The sequence below is a fragment of the Mixophyes fleayi genome, chromosome 10 (assembly GCF_038048845.1).
Source record: "Mixophyes fleayi isolate aMixFle1 chromosome 10, aMixFle1.hap1, whole genome shotgun sequence".
In the NCBI taxonomy this organism is placed as follows: domain Eukaryota; kingdom Metazoa; phylum Chordata; class Amphibia; order Anura; family Limnodynastidae; genus Mixophyes; species Mixophyes fleayi.
This window is the reverse complement of record NC_134411.1, coordinates 14170607-14187231: the sequence shown is the minus strand read 5'-3', so window position 1 is coordinate 14187231 and position 16625 is coordinate 14170607. Positions and strand designations below refer to the sequence as shown.

The 16625-nt window shown below is 40.1% G+C and overlaps 1 protein-coding gene across 1 annotated transcript in view; it reads right to left on the bottom strand.

Annotated features, from left to right (window-relative positions):
• Positions 1-2577: 2577 nt before the first annotated feature.
• LOC142103748 (cathepsin D-like) overlaps positions 2578-16625 on the bottom strand; it is a 147488-nt gene continuing 133440 nt past the window's right edge. The window contains exons 2-10 of the mRNA XM_075187921.1: positions 14436-14549; positions 13459-13609; positions 10040-10163; positions 8434-8552; positions 7972-8171; positions 7225-7347; positions 5646-5790; positions 3970-4068; positions 2578-3773 (exon numbers count right to left, since the gene is read on the bottom strand). Coding sequence (XP_075044022.1) covers positions 3612-3773; positions 3970-4068; positions 5646-5790; positions 7225-7347; positions 7972-8171; positions 8434-8552; positions 10040-10163; positions 13459-13609; positions 14436-14503 — 1191 coding nt within the window. The 5' untranslated portion in view covers positions 14504-14549 and the 3' untranslated portion in view covers positions 2578-3611. The remainder of the gene's footprint in view (positions 3774-3969; positions 4069-5645; positions 5791-7224; positions 7348-7971; positions 8172-8433; positions 8553-10039; positions 10164-13458; positions 13610-14435; positions 14550-16625) is intronic.

The window sequence follows — 16625 nt, the reverse complement described above, 5'->3', positions numbered from 1 at the left end:
ACTGCAGTGCAAATTGAAAGTTACTCTTGTGTATCTTAAAAAAAAAATAAAAAACTGATTAACTGATCTTCTTGCATTGCGTCCTAACGATACAAAACCCCATTAAAAACCAGAGACCCTGCATTGCAGGGAACTTCAATTGCTGTGCAACCTGGTGGCTTCAAATAGGTCTCCGCTGCCAACAATATTATTGCTATGTTGTAGTGAATTATGGCTCAGTGTTCCCGCACCAGGTTAGAGCATATAGAGATTTATTCTACACTGCATTGTACAGACCAGTCTTCACCAATACAAAATTGATCATGTATTGCAGACTAAAGCGACCTGTGGCTCGCAAACTGCTGTAGAACTACAAGTCCCAGCGGTATTTCCATAACCGCTGAAGAGCATCAGCCTGTTTATTCTAAACCATTCTGCAGCTCTATGCACTAGTCTAATAGACCGGTCTATAGCGTGTCCAATCTTATTCTGATGTTCTTAATTAAAACAGGCAACATAACTAGTCTAGGATGACAGCTGTGCGCTATTACTACTAATGATCTGGTGGCACCACAGGATGACTGTACGAGTATTAATACAATGGTAGATGTATTCCTACTAAACACAGAATCAGATCACACTGGTGCCGCTGTGCCGTCATCCAGGTGATGAACTGTAACGACTGGGCGGCAACAGGGAACAATTAGTCTGACTACAGCTGGACAATTGCTTGTGTGTCCACTGTATGTCAAACAATCTGATTAAAGAACAGGTGAATCAGCACACAGTTATAGCACAAAAGACAACTAACATTATAAAAGGGTGTTGCACCTTCAGGTTATTTCAATTTTCCATTACTTTGATTTCTTCTTGGTCTCTTTGTCAGGTCTATATAAAGCAGGCGCAATTGTTAACTTTTACGCCACAGGATTTGACAACTGTTTCCCAAGCCTGGAAATCCGAAATAAAACTGCTATTGCCTCAACGACATTTTTTTTTTTTTTTTAGACTGCATGAACACACACTGGGCGCACAGACGGAAGGCAGAAAGAGAACACAATATACTTTAATGGTAGTTAAAGGCAGGCACACAACAATTACTTAAAAAAGGGGCTTTCCTCATTGAGATGATTATAATCAGAGGTATTCAATCATAAACAAATACATGCATGAAATGATTTCCCACTACATAAAAGCAACACTCCTGTGTCTTATGGACAATTTGGTTGGCTAGATTGTGTGTGGACAGAAGATACAATGTATTTTATTGAAATTCATTCTACTGGTTGACCAGTAAAGGACTACAAGGGGGGGGGGGGGGGGGGGGACGACAGAATTATACAACTGTAGGGTCGTTTTGTTATGCAAGTCACTGTTTTTCCCAAATGATTGATGCGTCATTTAGAAAAAAAAAAAAAAAAGTGGATATAAAAACCGTAGTGTTTCGTCTCCATTGAGGGGCAATGAAAATTGGTGCACAAGAAAAGGCAGACACTTGGCTGAATGAGAAAAATGTTACAGCAAGCAGAGTCTAAAACAGCGGTTCCCAAAGTGGGTGCCGCGGCGCTATCACTGGAGGGCAGTGGCCAGAGTGAGGAAACAAAAAAGGAAAAAACAAAAAAGGAAAAAACAAAAAAGGAAAAAACAAAAAAGGAAAAAACAAAAAAGGAAAAAACGTAGCAATCCATTGGCGCCTGGGATCCAGCATCCTCCTTGCTCCTCACTTAATGTCAGATGTGATGTCATCACATCTGACATTCAGTGAGCAGCAGGAGGAGAGAGGAGCCGAAAGAAAGAAGATAGAAGAAAGAAGGCAAAGAATGGTAAGTAAAGAAACGGAGGGAAAAGGGCGATAGGAAACAGTAATGGAGGGGCAAGAGGATGAAGGGGGGCCGCACAGAGCGAAGATGAAGGGGGGCCGCACAGAGCGAAGATGAAGGGGGGCCGCACAGAGCGAAGATGAAGGGGGGCCGCACAGAGCGAAGATGAAGGGGGGCCGCACAGAGCGAAGATGAAGGGGCACAGTGTGATGATATTTGTACATGTTTTATTTTGTTTGATCTTATTCCTCTTCGTGATAGCTGTAAATTATTCTGACAGAAATATAAATTATATTTTTTTTTATATATATTTATATTCTTTTCCCTTGGATTTAAGTGTATTATTTTTGCTAACAACTTACTAAGTATTTCTGTCCTGAGCTAAAAACGTATTACGTTATTTTGACCCACCTACTTATAAAACGGAACTGCTCGGTAATTATTTTGGAGGGGTGCCTTGAAAAAAAAAAAAAAAAAAAAAAAATTATGGAGACTCCAAGGGTACCACCAACTGAAAAAGTTTGGGAACCACTGGTCTAAGAATACGGAGACTAACACCAGCAGCTGCGATTACCACACCTTTGTTGCCCCTTTAAAATTGTATGCAATTCATCTGTGTTCCGCTACTGCTCTGGCCGGACAGGCATCTGTGTGGCAATAAATTGGACGCCATTATTTTGTATCTTCCCATCAGCTCTATTTGAACACTGGGTAATATTGAAAACAACAATCAGGTCATTTGAGGGGGAAAAAAAAAAAAAGTACATATTCCACAAAGAAAAAAAATACTTTAATTCCTGAAATTTACATAAGACTCCAACAATGAACATTTCCCTGTATTTCCAGACACAGATCTTGTGAAAGGGGAGAAGGATTTTAGAATGTATGCTGCAAAAGCAAAGGGATTGTAATCCCACTATCGAACATAAATATCAGACAGAATCTATTGTGCATTTATCATCATCTACCTTGTATTGTTCATTTTTATTCACTTAAACTAAAACTGTAATCCCCATAAGCAGATCAAGCTTTACAGTAAACAAAAAGACAAAATCAATGGAGTTTGGTTACAAGGAGGAAAGAATACGATTTTTTCCTAGAAATCCCAACACACAAAATATGGAAGACTATAGGCTATTGTATTGTATGTAGATTCAATTATTCAATATATATTATTCATTATATTACTACAACATATTAGCGTTATTATACAGCAGACATAATAGAACAGAAAAAAAAGAAAAACACAAAAACCTCTTTTCATTTGCTGGAGAATGTACCAGAAAATGGGCTAAGTGCCATTAATCATTCTGTGCTTAGAAAAAGATGCCACACTAACAGTCTACTAAAAAAACAAACACCCATACTAGAATTAAACCAGATGATCGTATGATAGACTTTGGTCATCTAGTGACTTATTTTCATCTCTAATGAAAGAGCATGAAATCAGCTCCTCACCTCCAGCTAATACAGCTGTGGACTTTAGCAGAAACAAATTAAATATTTATGGACATAAAACTATCTTGCCTAACAGAGAACGGAAATCTGTGAAGAGTCTCCCACTGGATAGCAGCTCACAGTTACAAGTGTTAACACCCCATAGCAGAATGATAACTGTAGAGAGTAAGGTATATACGGGTGAGCAGGTACCTTTAACTCTGACACCAACAAGGGCTCCGCTGAATAGTGTCACCCATTGTGGTTATGGAGGAGGGAGAGAAATAAGCTCCCGTGGGTGGGCTGTGTAGGGACTATATGGATTAGAGTTTGTTGTGATGACAAGTCCAGGAATGGGAACAAACACTGCAGAGATTACTTGGCTTTGGCAAATCCCACGCGGTCATTAGCCCGGTCAAACACTGTGTAATACTGGCCAATGAAGACATCTCCGATTATCCAGAGTGGTCCGGCGGGAGGAGGAATGTCCAGACCCATGAAGCCACTGAGGCAGATTGTGCGGCCAAACTGAGTCACCTGGACAGACGAAGGTTAGCGTTAGAAGACAGGAATATCCCCTGCTTATATTGTTATCTTTTATTACATACATGTGCATGCAATTCTCCCAACTACATCAGTCACAGGTGCCAACATCCATACAATGTGACCATGCCACCCAGCAACCTCCCACGTAACGCCAGCCCTCACATCTACACAACACTCATGTACTCACCTTCAGCACATACTGATCTCCGGTCAGGCTGTAGTCCAGTCCTCCAAACTTGAACGTCACAACAGGCAGGGAGGGGATTTTATCACACAACACCATATACTACAAGAGAAACAGTTATTACACAATATTCTTTGCAGATGGCACAGACATTACCCTCAAATCATACAGTAAAGTAATAGTAACAACCCTTCACCTTAGAACAACACCGAACTAGGCACATCATTAACAGTTCTTCATATCAACATGAACTTGGAACAAACACAATACAGCTTTTTGTATATAGGCAACACAAACACAAGACAAAACTGACTCGAGCTGGTCAGGAGTGGCTGTAAAAGAACGTAAACATCGTCATCTATTCTGTTTCATATTTAGAAACCTACATCCAGTTCACATGACCAAGACAGTCAAGGATTCTGGAATCTTAATTCCAGGTACAATGTACATGTCTATGGGAATTGTCTGTGTCCAGTTACATAATACAGCTCCCACTACACACCTGGAGAAAGAGCATTATATCACTTTGTAATCACTCACGACTTACAGCCAAGTAAGCGAAAATTTATAATATATATATATATATATATATATATATATATATATATATATATATATATATATATATATATATATATATATATATATATATACCCACACACACACACATATATTTATTACACACACTATTAAACTGTACTCTAAACTACCAAGCAATAATGCTATACTAAGCTACTATACTCTCCACAACCAAGCTATACTATTACACACAGAGGAAAAGAGCACACTAAGGGGTCTATTTATGAATCCCTAAAACAACATCTTACTTCACATGGTGTAGGCATTTAAGTAAAATGTTAATTTAAGTCCAGCCTAAATGCAGGGGAGATTGGAGATATCTCCCACTTCAGGCAGAGTACCGCCCAAGCCAGCAATCATAATACTCAACGGGAACTATGCTGTGGGCTATTTTATCAAGCTATGAAAACCTGAGCTTTTTCGGAGTTTGACCCCGATGGCCAACGTCATCTGAAAGTGGCATTAGTCATTCAATCCTGGGGGGGGGGGGGGGGAGGACGGGGGGACGATCTTCGGGTCACTCTGCAGTCTTGCTGCTCCCCCCCTGTGCTGTTTAACGCAATTGACCACTGCCTCGTATCAGACACACTGCCCCGACATTCTTATATACGTCCCCAAGAGAGCAGAATAATAATATATACATATCAAAGTCACCACTCATAAATATACACAACAGGCACTGAAGTCAGGACCTTGGTGAACTGGAAACCATCATATTGGTCATTTATTTGAATGATTTTAGGTTATATGTGTACCATGTTTATATGTACTGTCTATATGTTCTAAGTTATTGTGAGTAAAATATTATATACACATACATTTATACTGTTACTGTGGGTTTTCTGTAAGTTACAAAGCCTTGATACAGAGACTTATGTGGTTATTCGTATATTATTTAATTAGTAGAGAACTGGAGTGGGCATAATCTAAATACCACAATGAAAAGTACTAGAAAGTGTGTATAGAAGTAGTAAGTGTCTAATAACATCTTGCAATGGCCAAGCCATGCACAATATATACACTATCTAATACATACTACTAACATGTATGTTTCATTCATATTTGGGATGGACGTTTTCATTTAGACAATCAGAACTCACCTCTCCGTGAATCAGCGGGATGGCTCCAATTGCCTTCTGTATGGCAGTCACCTCTTCCACTGGGCCGATGATCAACGAGGTTCCTGTGTCCACAATCGCCTCACAGCCGCCTTTACACAGCGTGAGCTGCTCGCCAACACTTAATCTGCCAGGGAAAGACTTTCCTCAGGAAACACAGTACTACTTGTGTCAACCTCCTCTCATGATACCTGGGGCTAGATTTACTAAGCTGCGGGTAGATTAGTACAGCCAATAAAATTGGCATTAATGGCAGAGACAGTATTTTGTTTTGGTTGTGTGATTATTCTTCGTGTTGGGTAAAATGGGTCATGTTAGAAGGTTTTACACAAACATACAGCTAAGAAAAATGGCTGCCAGTGTTTCAGTGTAGAACAAAACATACTTAGGGAGGTATATTTACTAAACTGCGGGTTTGAAAAAGTGGGGATGTTGCCTATGGCAACCAATCAGATTCTAGCTATCATTTATTTAGTACCTTCTACAAAATGACAGCTAGAATCTGATTGGTTGCTATAGGCAACATCCCCACAGCTTAGTAAATCTAGCCCCAAGTCACAAAAGAGGGATAAAATGCAAAGCAATGAGTTTTATGATCAACAAACCAGGGTGGTGTAAACAGTCACGGTTCCACCGCTTTTTAAATTACATGCGTACGTTAGTGTATTTATCATATGCAACCGGTATAGCGATTACCATCCATTATCCATCAACAAAATATCAAACATCTTCTGCAGTATGCTTGGACATACTAGTATTTCGGATTAAATGTTCACCCATGAACATTTAATCAGAAATATTTAATCCAAAATATTGTCTCATCCAAAGCTCTAATAATCTGAGGAATCTTCATAAACATTTTGTGGATATTATTAATTCAAATCAAATTACATCTTCAGTTTAGTGGCTTGAATTCATAGGTGTTCAAAACATAACTCCTTCCTTGTACTTGTGAATAAGACGGCACTACCATCTTCTGATTAGTTTTACCAACGTGCCGTTCCACCCCAGCCTGAACCCCAGTGCTGGTTATGCTCATTTCTCACAGCCCCGGTTAACAACCAGCTCCGGCTAGGGGTAAGGAGCAATTTGTAAAACTGTATAGCAGCTTTCAGTGGCTCCCCAAACTGTTTTTTTTTTATTTATACCCCTTTAATTCATACTTGCCTAGTCTCCCGGAATGTCAGTTTCCAGGAGTTCTAGAAGAGCAGTGCACCCTCCTGGATCCCACCTACTTCACTAGTGGGCGGGGCTTGAATACAGTTGCGTCATCATGGCTCTGTCTCCCCCCGACGCTGCGAATTGCAGAGTAGGGGGCGGGTCATGGTGCCACGATGGCATCACCTTATGAATATCATACAAGATAAATAAAAATGACTATATCCAGCGAGTGTAACAGTTAGGTTTGTGGGTCATGTCACCAATGCTGTGACAAAGTACTGCAAACACAACCATTTTTCTCAGAACACAGCCACCCTCAGCCAGTCTTCCTTGGAGGACAGACATGCAGTGTATAAATCAGTTATATCACCAAGTAGATGGCCAGCCTGCAACAACTTACTGGTCCATACGAATCTGCCAGTACGCCTTGCGGGTCACGTTTAAGTAGTTGAAGTCTCCTGAGTAATATTTCGGGTCGGTGCCTCCAAGTAACAGTTCCCCACCAGGCTGGGATTCTGGGTTCCTAGAGTGAGGATCATGGGACACAACTATTACAACAGTATAAGGGAACGGATAGTTACAGGCATTGACTATTGTTAAGGACACATATACTTAATTCACACCCACTCAGCACCACTCAACCCAATAAGACTTCTCTGCACATTATGTGAAGTGAGGATTTAGCGGGACATGTGGAAAGTACAGTGAGCCAGCGCGACCAAACTACTGGAACAATGAGAAATTTGCGATACTTTTTAGACTTGTGGCAAAACATCGGGGTGAATCCAGTGACACAGTATAAAAGGGGGTTTGGGGTGCTGGTCATGAAGCAAATATTTTTCCTTCATAATTGACCAAATTGAATTTGACAAACGTAATTAAAACACAATAACCCATTTAGATCATTTACCAGTATCCCAACCAAACCATATTTCTGAAGTAACTTTTAGTGCTCGTTTACCAGGCAACTCTTATCCCAAAAAAATTACTTTATACAGGCATCAAACAGTTCAAAATTATGTATTTTGTGACCTGGAGGCCACCTGCGTAAATCCAACATGGGGTTGGAATAATGCATTTTATATTAAACGGTAAACCCCCCCCCCCCCCAAAAAAAAAAAAAAATTCACGGTTTGCTGATTCTCACCTGTTCAGGTAAAAGGAGAATTCGTTGTTATCAATGAGTTTCTGCTGCATGATATCATCAAACACGGTAGGGGCTCCGTCCACAGAGATTCGTGGATACGCCATGCCCAAAATACCATCAAACTTTGCCGCCACAAATACGATACCAGGTTGCTTTACGGCCTCTGCAAAAAGCTGTCCCTTAACAGCAATATTTCCAATCTGAATGAAGAGGAGAGAGCACATTTCACTGAACCAGGACTGTCCAGAGGAGCAGTGTAAAAGTGGAAGCGTTCCCCACCCACAGCGGAGGCAGCCATCTTGTGTGCTGCATTAGTGCATAGAAAAGCCATAAGCTTAATACAGGTTCTTATCACAAAAAGACTGTCTGCACAGTGTCTAAACAATACATCTACTTTACCAACCACATTAACACAACTTGCAGAGAGGAAGGTTTGGTTCTGCACAAGACAATAACTCTTACCATTACAGTATCCTGGCTGATGTATCCGGACAGGCTCCCGCTGCCATATTGAATGGAGAAATCTGTACCATTCTTTATATAGGAGGATGATTTGGAAGAGTCATACTTGTGGTGCAGCACTGTTATAGAAAGACGTGGTTAATCACTTCAGTTTGGCTTCAAAATACTTTGTGTGTGCTTCTGTACACAGACATGCCACTAACCCTACCCCAAATTATGCAATTTAGTTCAAACCAAATTTTACAGCCCCCAGTTTACATAAGAGACGAATGTTGCAGATGGCGATTTTATGGCCAATGTTGATTTTGGCTTTTGGTTGAATTAAAAAGTTTTTTTGTACTATTGTTACTAGTCCTTTATGGTTTTTGTTAGAGATGCTCAGGCTCGGTTCCTCGAGAACCAAACACACCCAAACTTAGGGGTTCAGCTTGGTACTGTCGCGTGCCCTCGTAATTGAAAACATCATTGTGACGTCGTCGTCTCGAGAGTTTTGAATTCCGTTTTAAGATCCAACAGAGCGGGGGGTGGGAGGCAGGGCGGACCCCCATTTTCTTTTCTGCCACTGCTGTGTGCCAATGTGTCCTAGATGTGCTAGGAACTGCCGTGTGTTTGTGTCATTGCTCTGTCGCTTACCACCCAGCCAGGTCGCTGCAGTATTTGTCCGAAAGTGTATGAAAATAATATTGGGACCTGTGAGGTGGTCAAAATTGTCTGCAAATGACTTGAAATTAGTGTTAGTGAGGTTAATAATAATGTAGGAACAAAAAAAAAAAAAAAAAAAAAAAATCACAAGGGCGGTTTTGACAAATCAAAAATACGAAGCTAGTCCAGATCCAAAACCGAAACCAAAACCAGTTCACGGGGGTCAGTGAGCATATCTAGTTTTTGTTTAACATAAGTGGATGACCAATGTGAATCATTGTAATGACTCATAGGTTTCTAATCAAAAGCGAACACCTAATACTTAAAACAGGAACCACCCAAAAAGGCATTAGTTTCCCAGCAATTACCTGCTCCATCTTAAAGCACAGACTAGCAACTCACTATAAAAAAAGCCTGGGTATTATGTAGCAAACAGAAAAACTATGGCTTTATTTTCCAGTAACATTCATGTGTTAGAAAAAAACAAAACAAAACAAAAACCCCACACAAAACAAAAGACACAATTAGGTAATTTCTCAGTGAGAAGTGGAAGACAGATGTAAAGATTACAAAAATGTATTTCCCCTTAACAAAATAAATATGGGGAAGAAAAATATTTTAACCGACAGGACGATTAATTTTACTTCATAGCCAGAAACCACAATCAAATACAAAATGAATATAGTAAGGTCAATAAAACGACATAAATATAAAGGGGGAGGTGCAATTTCCTGCGTTGTTCTTGTGTTATTGGCTAGTAATGCCCTGTTCTGAGGGGATTATTTAGAATGTCTGAAATTTGACATTTTCAACAGGTAACTTTCTCAGAAAATGACGTTAGGCTTTTGACACATGCATAGAAGTCATAGAAATAAATTAATAACAATTGTGGCGTTTGATATTTGTACCCCTGCAAGTCAGATATCGCCCAAGATCTCCCAAAACGATATTTGAATGTACTCACAGCAGGCGATGTCTAGCAGGGAGCAGTGAATGGACGGCACCCAGAGATTAGATGAACCGGTATCAAACACCACCATAAAGGACTGAGGAGGGGTCCCGATGCCAATTTCACCATAATACTGTGCCTGTCAGATGGGAAAGAGAGAGTGAAGGTCATTCAGGTCCGTTTTAATAATGCGCAGAAACAAAACATTATGGGGTTATACGATCAATGATGTAGTCTCTAAAGCCCTATGCATCATGGTCTGTTAAAGGCCAACAAAACCTTATACTTTGCCTTCTCTTTTAACAGAGCATTCAAAGCAAGGTTTCCGAATCTCCCCACAGCATAGTGTACTATAGTTACCAAGCTGTAATGCTCCTGAACTCTGCAGGAAACATTGTAATTGTCATGAAGCAAACGCTTGTCAGAAGCGCTTTTGTACAAAATATTCCTTTACATTTCATCTGGCCCAGCAGCACTGAGAGGCCTTTAAGAATGCATGTAATACCCCATTCACACTGTCTAAAAGACCCAGGTTTTAGCTGGGGCGAGCCCCGACATCCCAGGTCTTTTGGAGGATTATTCCCGAGTCCGGCCCGGGAATAACCCTGGTCTCACCAAACACCATTGTAAAGTTATTAAAAAATATCATCACCACAAGAGGAGCCAAACAGTTCAGTGTGAACACGGTCTACCCAGGTATTTGCCTGGGTGCCCGTCCCCCCGGCAATATCCCAGGCTCATATACGCGGGATATTGCTGTGGTGGCTATCTGAAAGTGGTATTAGATGCCTGACTTCAATAACGAACCCAACGGAAGCCTCTCCCTGGTGGTTCTAGTTTTTTTTTTTTTTTAATACTGGTTCATCTACTAAATAGATCAATTAAAAATAGTCTCCATCACTACCTCCACGACCTGTTAGAGGAAACACTAACAGCTCAAACCAATGACATTAGTAAAGGATTCCCCTGACAGACGTTACACGGGACTCATTGTATGTGCACATTTTGCATCCAACAATAAATACCAGACAATGTAATTGTCTGGTATGTTATTGTAACAAGTTATTCTAACCTGAATAAAACAGACAAAAGCCATTTGCTTGCTCTGCAGTAATGCATTTTTGCTAAAATAAGTAAGTGAACCCTGTCAACTGAAATTGTGCCTGTATCTGCTATATAAAAAGCCACCAGGTAAGGGCTTCCATAACCCCAAGAATTATGTCTTTTCATTAAAGTATTTTACATGTAGGTAGTAAATAAATAGTGGAGTTTAACTGCTGGTACATTTTCTGATGTGTTGGACCACTTGAGGTAAATCTTATTCTGCAGGTTTGTCTTTGTTTTGTTTGTTTTTTTAAACCAGATTAAACTGTTTTATTAACAACAATGAATCCCTGAGTAGTGACATATGTATACTTCTGTATATTTTGTATTGAGCGACAGTGTATTCTCCATTCATACCATTTGTCTAGATACCTTACAAGCAAGCACTTATGAAAAAGTGGTTCAATAATAGAAATACAGTGTATTACTATAATGCAAGACATGCTTAGTGGAAAGTTTTATAAGATCTACACAATCAGAAACCATGGCAAAAATCATGAAAAAAATAAAAAAGTCATCTTAACATTTCATAACAAGACAAATCAGGATATGACCGTATTATATTGCATTCGATACTACACAAAACACATACTGCTTAACTAATTTAGAAGCTGCCTCAGAGGATGACTATGTACTAGAAAATGGGGACCGCATTCTGTTTAAAATGTCTGTGCAAAAAAAAAAAACTGTACTTAAGGTGTACATGTCTACTACACTGTGGGGTTCAGTCCATAAGATGGCGGCCTCCATAGTTCCTAGTGACATCACTAAGGTATTGCTGTTATTAGTGCCTAGTGAATGGATGTGTTAAATTCTCAAAAACATTGGATCAGCCCACAAAATGGCTGCCTCCAATGTCAGCTGGCAACCAACATTTTAAATGTGTACCGTTGGCCACAATAGTATAGAAGCTTTGTTATTATTTACATGCTTCAGTAACTGCTATCAATGTTGCACAAACTGCAAGTCACTGCCACATTCCCCAAGTAACTGCCTGACTAAGCGCTTAAACGGTTTTCTAACCTCAAGTAATTATTATCTTTTAACTTATCCCTTCTTGTAACTTGTACTAATATTGCCACCTCTTTCTAGCTTTCCTCTAAGATTTCATTTGTGAAGCACACTGGTAAACACTCCTGGGTTAGCACCGATGCTGAGTGGCACCTAAACTGGCCGCCCATCTACTACTATTTCGAAAAAGAAGCAGAAATTTCTGTTGAATCTCTGCTACGAAGGGTCTCACAGACGTACCGGACACTTCACGGCTAACTGAATTCCTCCCTAAGTGTAACAAAGTCCAACCTGCTACTAATCTTTTTATTAAAATAAACGTTTTGGTCTTTCATACTAGCCTCATTTATGGCTTAAATTAAATAAGATTGAGGGAAAAATCAAGACCCCCTTTATAATACGTGGCACTCCTGAGTTTAAAGGGGGTTGTCTTATTTACATTGGGCAAAGATAATTTTCAGGTCAAGAGCAAGTGTAGGCTCTAATGTACAGGATGATATCCGTTCTCTTCCAGCCCTGAGTAGGTGCAAAATGAAGTGTGTTTTTCACAATGAATATGTATGTGCATTGTTCTGCAAATAAATGAACATCCCTAAAAATATACTCTTTTCATCTCATGCGTATTTGCGATTTTCCGATACTGAAAAAGTAGGCATCACTAAGCCCCACCCCCTAAGTGATCACCACCATTTCTGCCCTATACCAACAGGGGGCAAAGCTACGATGACACATGAATTGCGTCACTAAGTCCCACCCCTTTCACTGAACCTACCAAACTGACCGGGATCCAGGAGGTTACCCTGCTCTCCCGGGAGTCCGGAAGGACTCCAAGAAATTCAGGAGTCTCCCAGTCATTCCGTGAGAGTAGGAAACTATGCCTCATTTCAATAACCTTGCTCCTCAAAATGAAGTATGTCTTCTGCACTGCTCTGCAAAACTAAGCTCACTCTGTACATGGCAGAGAGCATCCTCACTCTGCACAACTACACCTATAGCCTGGTCCAAGCTTACACATCTTCACGAATGCCGCCATCTTGCTCCACTTTGGTGGATAGGGTCAGTTTGAACATATTAATACAGCGTCAAAAAGGGATTTTTTTTGCCGCAAATTGGCCATGTCGGGGAACTGAGCTCTTTATAAAAGCAAAACTAAAACAGCTTGTCTGATTATATAAAACACATGGGTTAAACATTGCAGGCAGGAAAGAAGACAAATCAACATGCTGACTAAATGTCACAGCATAGCAGGTGCAGGCCAATACGTTGTCATCTTAAGCTGGAAAACCCATCTAAGCACTGCTTAGCATTAGCATACTTACATCTAAATAGTTTAACAGTTTCTCTGGAGTGGGGTCTCTGCTGGGAGGAAATCCTGCATAATATTCCCCATTAGTTCCTATCAGCTTCTGCAGGTTCTCGGAGGAACTAGCAAAAGTGTGGCGGATTGTTGGCATTTTTTTCAGTGGGATTCTGCAGAGAGATTAAAACAGTGGAAAGGGGGAAGTTTAACATATAGTTTACATGGATTTAATATCCTCACCATTAAAATACTGTATAAAGACAAAAGCAATACAAGTATGTAGCCACAGTTCTTTCAGCAATAAAATATATTGTACAAAGTTATCTGTAGAACATAATTAAATATATCTTATTTAAATTCAAGAAAAAAAAAAAATGACTTATTGTACAGCCGATATAGTGTCCCTTTAAAAAAAAGGCCCCAACAAAGCCTAGTTTTTTGAACCTGATATTCTACAAATAGTTATAATGAATACAGGTGGATATATAAACACGGCCTATTCTCTTAATAAGATTATCAGACCAAACAACCACATGTGCAGACATGCATGCCTAGCAGAGATGCAAATTGCAAACGCCACCTTCAGCAACTTAAAAAACAAACAAGTAGACTCCCTGTTGCATTCTGCTGCTGTAGGACTACAAGTCTCAGCACACCCTGCAAGTCAGAAGCTTACACTAAAAGTGCAATACATTCTTGAGTAGAACCTCTCCCATATTGAAGAGCATGATTGCATTTCAAAGACCTACACTTCAGACAACATGAAAAAAGGTTCCCTGGCTAGAACTTGCAAAGACTATTTCTGCAAGACTTATGGAATGCAGACTCTGGAGTCTGACCATCCATCTAAGTGCACCCCTCACTGTTTCTGGATAAAATTGGGCTCCTATAACTTAAAAAACCCTGAACCCCCATGTCCCAATAGCATGCGCAGACTGTATTATTACCATCTCAGATCTGCATGTTATGTGTACATAAACCAGGCTGCTCTCTCACCTGATGAGGGCTGATCCCGGCTGTATCAGTGAACAAAGCAATAAGGTCCATGTTAGCAGCGTGTCCATGGTGGTAAGAGCAATGTACAGCACTGTGCACCCGGCTCACTGTCGGCTCAGAGTGTGACTCCCATATACATACACGTCACTCCTCAGCTGACCCAGCAGCAGTCATCTGTTTAGATGCAGCAGTAAACACACGTGAATGCGCACATTCAGATTACTGCGCTCACTATCGCCCTCTAGTGGAATTCGAAGTCATAAGAAAAGTTTGAGGGGTCTATCTATGCATCAAGCTAAGTTTGCACTTAAAAGATGCAGACAGCATTTTTTTAAGTTTAGTTGATATGTAGTACATGCCTAACGGAGGAGATATGGCAGAAATCTCCTCAGTTTAGGCAAATAGCCTGCAGCATCACAGTCCTCATAGATTTATATGCAATGTTCTGCAATGCATGAAGCTTTGATAAGCTTTGCATTGCGCAAACAAGTAACGCCATCTCAGAGTTATTATTGTGGGGTCAGGACCAAGGTACACTTTCTAAGCCTCAACTGAAGCACTGACCTTAGCCTTATTATTGTATGGTTGGAAGAACACTGTCTCTTGAGAATGGCCAGAGGTAAAGAATGTGGGTATGAGGAGAGCTAGTATTTATAGCACATGTGCAGTATAAGGTGCTGTAGTTAATACATCATCATCATTTATTTATATAGCACTACTAATTCCGCAGCGCTGTACAGAGAACTCACTCACATCAGTCCCTGCCCCATTGGAGCTTACAGTCTAAATTCCCTAATACAGACAGACATACAGACTAGGGTCAATTTTGATAGCAGCCAATTAACCTATTAGTATGTTTTTGAAATGTGGGAGGAAACCGGAGCACCCGGAGGAAACCACGCAAACACAGGGAGAACATATAAACGCCACACAGATAAGGCCATGGTCGGGAATCGAACTCATCACCCCAGTGATGTGAGGCTGAAGTGCTAACCACTAAGCCTGCTGTAGATACCATGGATGAGACATTGGTTTCATTTACAGTGATAGACGACAGGTGATTTTGGTTGTCAGTACACAGTTGCCAACATTTTGAAACATTTTCCATGCTGAGACTGTGCATCTATCTATGCTGTTTTTATTGCTAGTACAGCAAACAAAAAATGGATGTTAATAGCATTGTTCCCTGTGGGCCTTACCCACTTGCAATGTTATATGCATTCAGGAGCATTGAGGTTTTCTGAATGCTGCCTGCTTCGCTCAATGCATTTAACACCAGTAAAACACATTAAATATAATAGAGTGACAGCTATTAACCCCCAAAATCCAAGCAAAACAACTAAATGTCAAAAATATTTGCATTTGCTTTTCACTGGTGTTTGAACTAGCGTTTTTAAATGGAAATCAAATGCCAGCGGGCAACTTGCTTGAAGCAGGGGGCATAATTGTTTTTCCATAAGATAGGGAGATGGTGCCATCACACCAAGGACAAGGGGCCTGATTCATTAAGGATCTTAAATGAAGAGGATTCTTATTTCAGTCTCCTGGACAAAACCATGTTACAATGCAAGGGGTGCAAATTAGTTTTCTGTTTTACACATAAGTTAAATACTGACTGTTTTTTCATATAGCACACAAATACTTGATAGCTTATTTGTACACTGAAATTTAAAGTTGATATTTGTGTGCTATGTGAAAAAACAGTCAGTATTTAACTTATGTGCAAAACAGAAAACTAATTTGCACCCCTTGCATTGTGGTTTATAAATAAAAAAAGTATAAATAATAATAAAATGCATTTCATTGATTTTATTACATGCAAACTTGCATTCCAAATGCCAGAAGTTAGGGGCTGAAGAAAATCCCTCCCTCCCTACCAGGCACAGAGGAGAGTAAACACAGGGGGACACATCCAGAGCTCCTCGTCAATGTTAAAGAGATGCAAGATGTGTGTACTGTCCTAAAGATAGCCTAGTAGGAGACAGGCGCAGTACCTAGGGTGAGCAGTTTATCTAGTAATTATTAATGACAAACATATCCTCTCCAATATTTTCCAAATTGTGGCATCTACTATCTCATGTGAACGCTACATACACTATATACACACACGCTATATACACCTTACTAATATGGTTGCTGATTTTTTGGTACATTTGGAGACATTTTGGGAGCCTGAGTTTATTAAAAGAA